This window comes from Dreissena polymorpha, chromosome 14 (genome assembly GCF_020536995.1).
Source record: "Dreissena polymorpha isolate Duluth1 chromosome 14, UMN_Dpol_1.0, whole genome shotgun sequence".
Taxonomy (NCBI): domain Eukaryota; kingdom Metazoa; phylum Mollusca; class Bivalvia; order Myida; family Dreissenidae; genus Dreissena; species Dreissena polymorpha.
Genome location: NC_068368.1, coordinates 39,527,580 through 39,535,628, shown reverse-complemented (window position 1 = coordinate 39,535,628; position 8,049 = coordinate 39,527,580). Strand labels below are relative to the sequence as shown.

Below are 8,049 nucleotides of genomic sequence, written 5' to 3'. Positions count from 1 at the left end.
AAATGTGTTCTCAAATATAAGTTTATTTTGAAATCATAACTACAAATAACTTTATATGGCACATATTCGAATGTACATCAACATTTTGTTTGATGTAAAATATGCAGGTATTATGATCAGTCGCGAAAGAGGAACTGGAGGACGGAACAAAGTATAAATATGCAGGAATAATAATGTTGACAGCATATCTATATGTACAAAATATGTTCACAGTTTGGTAAATGTTAAGTTATTATTTAATTTAGAACATAGCAGTCCCTTATTCGGATTGAATAGCAGGATTTGCATAGTTTTGTGATGAAGTTTGAATAATGTACACGTATTATAAAAGTACAAAAATGCCATTTCTTTATTCAGTTTGAATAAGACTGAGGTAGCGTTTCTCTTCTAAAAAAATGTTAGAATAAATCACATCAAGGCTACCTGTAAAATGATTGTAACAGTTACGTGGTGTAGATTTGTTTACATGAAGGCATTAGTCAAGTTAGAAAATAACAGTTCCTCTTTGGGTGTAAAAAAGAAATTATGAACTGGATTTTTTGTCCTTAATTATCCGCGACAAAGGAAATTTATTATCAGTTATAAACCAAGTCAGCTATATTTTCTTCTTAAGGCCTCGTAACACTTGACCACGTCCATGAAGACCGCGCTGCGTCCTGAAAATGTCATAGGACGTAGCGTGGACGGGGTAAAAATGGTAAAAAAATGCATTTTTCGAGTTCCTGCTACGCACATATCACGTTTGCGCTAAGTTCTTACAGCGTCCAACACGTTCCCACTATATTTTAGTGCGTAATGTAATCAGGCGGGTACCACGTCCATAACGTTCTTGCTATGCTTTAACTACGCTCGTACTAGGTTGCTACTACGACCGCCAAGATAGCACTGCGTTCTTACCACGCGCCCATCACGTTCTCACCGCGTTTTATGTCTGCATATAAAAACTGCGATTTGGCTCGTACATATTAATGAAAATTTAATTACATTAACCAATTTTACAAACCATAATTGAATTACCAATACAAAGAAAATTATACACATCACATAATGTAAAATGCAATCATAAGTAAAACCAGGAACACATTTAGTTATCATTTGCTATCTGAGCGTCAGACATGGACCCGCACCACCAATATCTGTCCACATAAACTTATAATCGGCGTCCACCAAAGCCAGAAGAACCACCAAAAAGAAGCCTTTGTAATTGTGAAACAATCATTAAGTGTTATTTGGGCATCTGATAGCCACATGTTCGCCATCGATTGCTCCTCAGGCGTGTGGCACATTCCACTTTGTCTGAAACTCTTGCGCAATAGTGCGCCATTCGACTTGTGATGTTGAGCATGATATGACTTCGTCCTTATATTCGCCAACGATTGGCCGGCACACTTCAGGAGTAAACAAAGATATTGTGTTCCTTACAACTCTAACGGCGTACTGCAAGGATGGGTACTTGTCGCCAGATGCCAAGTATCGTAACGAAATCGCAAGTTTCAGACGATCCAGCGCTTTCCTTCAGGGGGGTGTCTGGCTTCTGACATTTTGGACCAACTCGGTTGAGAAGCTCATCAAACATTTCAGGAGGCATTCGGAGAACATTGAACAATGACTGCTGATCTTCCATTCTTAATTCTGCCATAAGTCGGTCATACTGGCCGAATTGCAGCCTTCTTTCTGCTGACAGCCAAGAACGCACCCAGCAAGACCTGGGCTGTCTTTTATTTCTTCTCCGCCTTCTCCTTCTCACAAGCAATATTGCGACCTGTCCATCGAGAAGGACCTGTTGTCCAACCAATACATCAACATGCTGGAGAAGTTTTTGGTTGTCTATTCTATATTGAAATGGAAGTGAAATGGAAATGAATCCAGTATTTATCCTCGACCACCATAACGTGGCATGGTCGTGACTAGAACCTGCTGCGAACGTACCTTAGACGTGCTAAGCACCGGTAGAACGTTCTAAGAACCTAATGCGGTCGTTTGAAACGTAGTAGGGACGTATCATTGTCACAACACTAGCATGGAAGGGTCGTAGTGAGAACCCGATGGGCGTAGCAAGAACGAAGTGACAATCTAGAGACATTGTGATGTGAACGTCTTACACTCGTCCACGTATGCACTACGCGTGTATTGCGTCAATTAGGTTTTTTACATGTTTTTAGATACGTCATAACTACGACCTTACCAAGTTCTTACCACGTCCTGATTTTACCACGTCCTTGCCACGTAAGTTTTGAACATGTTCAAAAATAACCCACATCCTTCACGTCCATGAAGACCGTACCACGCGCAAAGCCATGTCATCTGCGTCCTCGCTACGTTGTACACGTTCGCTCTGCGTCCTGGCATATTTTCGAGGACGTAGTGGAAACGTTGCCTAGTGTGACGGTGGTATTAGTCACAATAACTGACCGAATCAATTGGGCGACGCGTATACATTATTTCCCTGCGTGTGTTTGGATACTCGTTGATCTTGAGGTTGGTGATACGAAGACTTGTCTCTCCGCATTCAAATAGAGGCAGAGACCCTCAGAGTAATGCCATTTAAACCTTAATTTTAGGAAGTATTTGCTGACTCGTGGTTAAACTGTCAAAATCTTAATAGATTGTATAAAATAATAATGTATGTCCAAAAAGTAGTGATAACAGTTGAATGTGTTACGCTTCGTCATTAAACACGAACTGACTTTTAAGATTCGTGCTAATGCTTGTGTTTATAAAATGTTTGAACAACATTTGGAATATGTTAAAACATCATGACTTGACATATGTTTGCTGCTGTATGTTCACTTCGTGTTAAATAATAATCTCAAACACCACATATAATGCATGTATCCATTTGTGTTTATTTGTTATTTTTGTTTCATTAATTTAAAATGATAGGCGATATATGTATTATGCCTATTGACCTATACGTCCAACTAATCACGTGTACATGTATGTGTTTATCGTAACAGTGCTTAATTACTACCCTTCATTACATTTAACAAGTGAGTATAATGCTATAAAAGCTTTGTATTACAAAAAACGCAATTCGTATATTAATATCCATTATGTTCAGCAGATTATATAAGAACACACTTCTCGATTCAAAGTAAATAGATATGCCCCTTAAAGGGGCCGTCAGCCAGATAAAAGAAAAAAGAAAAGTTCTAAAATACCGTTTTTTACAATTATTCGTTTATATTGATTAAAATATCACGACTGGTATATTACATTACTTGAAAAAAATTCTTATTTTTAGTATATTCGGTTATAAAATTTCGCTATTTTAAATCGAAAGTACATCGCGAAAAAAGGTGACGTAACGATATGCACACTATAAATAACGCAAGTAGATTGATCATTTTATATATATAATATATCCAATTCACTACGCATGCACAATTTGCATTCCTGGGTTTACCACGTGACGATGATGATCAAACTACTTGCGTTATTTATACTTAAATGGTAGTTACCTGGTACACAAACCCAGTAAAATTGTATCACCGAATATACTGAAAATATGAAAACTTAACAACTTTTTCAAGTAATGTTATATACAAGTCGTGATATTTTAATCAATATAAACTAATAATTGTAAAAGAATAGAACTTTTCTTTTTTCGTGAAATCTGGTTGACGGCCCCTTTAAATACAGAAAAAAAACTGACGTGCTAGTGATGTTTCTTTTATCCTGCCTCTGTTGAAAACATTTGCCAAATAAAGCAGGGTCGAATAAATTTTCCTATCTCCGGTCAACAGGAAGTAGTGTATTCCTACGCACGCTGTAACGATTAACATGTTCTAAGATTTGACCTTTGAAATTTATTTTGGCGCATCATGAATGTTATCGTTGTATTATATATCATCCTTTTGTTCTTCTTTAAAGCATATAACCAACCCAGCTTTCCGTATTTATCATTTTCATTTACTTGTTCACGCAATTTATGACGTATCTAGTGTGACGTCATTTCTCTGACGAAACATACTATCTAGTTTCTCTCAGGATTTTAGGGACAACTTGACATGGTGGTTTTAACAGTATCTTTTTAAAAAATTTAATGCATCGAACGAATCATAAATGTATTTCGGATTGTGTGTTTGTCTTTCATTATTGTTAACTTCGATAGGAATAAAAAAAATCGCTACGGCAGGATTACCATTTCGTAAATCGGGTTTTGGGTCAGAGTGGTTAGCATTCGATACAAACGCTATCAAAAAAATAGTGTGGTTTAAAATACATTTCGATAATAGGAATGGAAAAACAAAAAATGGATTTCGACAAAGGGATAGAAGAACAGAAAATGGATGTGTATATCGTTGTACATGTATTGTAATTAGGAATGGATTAAAGTTGTCATGAAGGTGAATACAATTTAGATTTTGTTTTGCTGCTGCATTTATTTATTTTTTTCATTTTTTGCCAAGAAAAATATTACATTCTCAATTCGTGTTTAATTACATCTCATATTTTCAATAGGAAAGTATTAAAAAGACGAATTTAAAATGGAACTATATTTTACGTGACACAATCGATAGTTATTCGGTCGTCTGGAATGTTGTGTGCATGTAGGAAGCTCGACAACAATAATTATATTGTTTTGTCAATTTATCATTTGTCTTTGATAAATGTGTCAACGGCACGAAGCAGGAAAAATAGAATACATGGTTGGATAAAGCTCTCCCTATTTTCTTTTTCTAAGCCTCACCGGATAGACTCTCTTCATCTTGGCACCAACCATGTATTCTCTATAAGACTCTTGTTCTATGAGTAAGAACATCACGTAGTAAATCATTAAACATTAGCACATGGAATGCAATGTTTCATCGCAATTGTGAGCATATTGCAAAACTGAGTCTTTCAGTGCATATAAATATTGGAACGCATAACATTTCGCGGTGTTACCAGACTTGACATGATTATTAAGCCGACATAGAAGATACAGGTAGGAAGAGAAAAACAATAGATATTAATAAAATAGTTAAGCCTAGCCTTTTTAGTAGGTTTTTAGTAGGTTTAAACCCAAAATCTTTGGATATACCGTTCCAAGCCGCTGATTCAAGATGTAATCATTATTATAATGATATGTTTAATGTATTTTGTTTATCGTATAATACTAGCTAACGGTTACAAGAATTGCTCTTCATATAATCTTTCATGAATTTAATTATTATTATATTCGGTGGATTGTAACGAACGTTGAACGTAATAAACTCATTATTTAGAATGTCATAGGACAGTTTCTTTTGAGAGAAAAAGAGACATAATTGAGAGTGTGATTAGGCCTGCTTTTTTATTTAATTGATCATCATGGAACACAATGATGACATACCATATGTGTTAAAATGATAGTATTTGCTTTTTTTTACTTTTTTACTTCACGACTCGGCAAGAAAGTTGCATGAATGAGAGGCTTGTTCTAAATAGTTTTTATAGTTTATAGAAATTACTCATATGTCTATGTCGGGATACATTGTTTGATATGATTAACAATTACAGATAGCCATTTAAAGATTAGGAAAGGAAACATTTAATTCCAGTAAATGATTTTTTCGCATTTTGATCAGTTTTAATATGGCTGTTATAGTATACCGTGTGTATTATGTAAATTAATAATATAATTCAGTTATACAAATCTTCGAAATGTAATAACCATATGTTCATATAACCAGTTGATCACAAAGCTGTTTGTTTGAACAAAGAGTAAATAAAAGGCATACGTACAGTACACGGCTATATTGGGAAAATAAATCAAAATCGTTTTACAGAATGGTCTCAGAAAAAAATGTTCATATTATTTTTCGATTTATTGTTTTTTTATATTTATCATTTGCACAGAAGGTTACGTTTGTGGTCACTGTTAATGTTCTTATTAAACGGTGATAATTTACAATTAAAAAGGAGAAGGAGGAGGAGAAGAAGGATGAGCAGGAGGAGGAGCAAGAGGAGGATGAGCAGGAAAAAGATGAGTAGGAGAAGGAGAAGGAGGAGGAGTAGGAAGAGAATGACTACGACGACGACGAGGAAAAGGAGGAAGAGGTGATGCAGGAGCAGTTGAAGGAACGTAAGGAGGTGCAGGAGGAGTAGCAGGAGGGGTAGCAGGAGCAGCAGTAGGAGGAGCAGGAGGAGGAGCAGGAGGAGTAGCAGAAAAAGCAGGAGGAGCAGAAGGAGGAGGAGCAGAAGGAGGAGGAGCAGGAGGAGGTGGAGCAGAAGGAGGAGGAGCAGGAGGAGGAGGCCGACGACGAGAAGGACGACGAGAAGGACGACGACGACGACGAGATGGAGGCCGACGCCGAGAACGACGACAACGCCGACGACGACGAGGAGGAGGAGGAAGTCGACGACGAGGAGGAGGAAGACGACGACGAGGAGGAGGATGACGACAACGACGAGGCGAAGGAGGAAGAGATGGAGCAGGAGCAGTTGAATGGACAGGAGAAGGAGCAGGAGGAGTAACAGGTGGAGGAGTAGAAGGAGGAGCAGGAGGAGCAGAAGGAGGAGGAGCAGGAGGAGAAGCAGAAGAAGGAGGACGACGACGACGACGAGAAGAACGACGAGATGGAGGACGACGACGAGGAGGACGACGACGCCGAGAATGACGACAAGGGGGAGGAGGACGACAACGACGAGGAGGACGATGACGACAACGACGAGGCGGAAGAGGAAGAGGAAGAGCAGAAGCAGTTAAAGGAACAAGAGGAGGAGAAGGAGGAGTAGCAGAAGGAGCAGGAGGAGCAGGGGAAAAGGAAAGCAGGAGGAGGAGCAGCAGGAGGAGTAGCATTAGCAGGAGGAGCAGGAGTAAAAGGAGGAGTAGCAGGAGTAGCAGAAGGATGAGCAGGAGGAGGAGGAGAATGTGGAGAAGGAGGACGATGACGACGAAAAAAAATATTATATATACTTACAATTCGGTAGTGTTGGAAGGCGGGAAAACGGGTATGTCCAGCAGTTGTAGCTTTTGGCAGTCTCTTTTTTGAGCAAAAATATGGCAACACCTGTCGGGGCATTGTCCCCTCGAGACAGCCGGGCATAGCACAAGAATAAGCGCCAACACCAACGTGAGGCACGTAGACATGATAGTATGTGATGTTATCAGTAGAAAATCAGTTGCGCGATGATTCAGATATTACAACGTTCTCTTAATCCAAATGATCCAAACAAAGCGCATAAATATCCTCACTTGCAAACAAGTTCTTCTCACCTGCCATTCATCACTGTTTCACTGATGATTGTTAGCGAATTCAAGCTTGAGGTAACGTTTAATGTATTATGACGGATTGCTAAAATTGTAAATGTCCTCATGTCGCATGTTTTAAGTTACACGGCTTCTTTATAACAATGCACGCTGTTGTGCGGGATCAGTAAAGCGTGTAGCTTTTAACTACGGAATACCGTTAGGGCTATCGTTGTTACAAATTAAAATCCAGAGGGCGACAATGCGATTGTGCGATAGTACGATGGCGACAATGTGATAGTACGATGGCGACAATGCGGTAGTACGATGGCGACAGTACAATGACGACAGTGCGACAATACGATGGCGACAGTGCGATAGTACGATGGCGACAACGCGATTATACGATGACGAAAGTACGACAGCGCGATAGTACGATGGCGATAGTGCGATAGTCATATCGTACTGTCGCCATCATATCATCGGATTGTCGCCATCGTACTAGCGATAGTCATCGTACTGTCGTCATCGTATTGTCGCCATCGTACAATCGCCATCGTGTTGTCGCATTGTCGTCATCGAAGTGTCGCATTGTCGGCTAGCGCCTTCCGGTACACATGCGCACATCGTATTTTTTCCTAGATGGAACCTCTTTTAAAAATACTTTACAGTTCGGCATACCTTACATCAATACCAATGCTATAACGTAATAAAAATTTGATTTCATTATAACTGTAACCCCTTTAAATGTACATCTTTATAAATTCATCTATTTTGTCTCTGCAATAAGAATAGTTTGTGTATCGAAGGCGTTAGTCGACAATGCGATAGAACGGTTGGAACAATGCGATAGTGCGAAAATACGATGACGACAGTGCGATTGCACGATGGCC

The 8,049-nt window shown here is 38.9% G+C and overlaps 1 protein-coding gene across 1 annotated transcript; it reads left to right on the top strand.

Annotated features, from left to right (window-relative positions):
* The first annotated feature begins 6,027 nt into the window (after positions 1-6,027).
* On the top strand, positions 6,028-6,702 carry LOC127857305 (glutamic acid-rich protein-like). The gene is made up of 3 exons (XM_052393713.1): positions 6,028-6,057; positions 6,142-6,270; positions 6,457-6,702. The coding sequence occupies exons 1-3, from the start codon at positions 6,028-6,030 to the stop codon at positions 6,700-6,702; spliced, it is 405 nt and encodes a 134-aa protein (XP_052249673.1).
* The last annotated feature ends 1,347 nt before the right edge of the window (positions 6,703-8,049 follow it).

What these genes read in the sequence shown, in the direction of transcription:
- LOC127857305 (XM_052393713.1), top strand. Translation starts at nt 6,028, where the DNA reads ATGCAGGAGCAGTTGAAGGAACGTAAGGAG. An exon ending in AGTTGAAGGAACGTAAGGAG is followed by an intron (nt 6,058 to 6,141) that starts GTGCAGGAGGAG and finishes CAGAAAAAGCAG; the next exon opens with GAGGAGCAGAAGGAGGAGGA. An exon ending in ACGACGACGACGAGATGGAG is followed by an intron (nt 6,271 to 6,456) that starts GCCGACGCCGAG and finishes GTGGAGGAGTAG; the next exon opens with AAGGAGGAGCAGGAGGAGCA.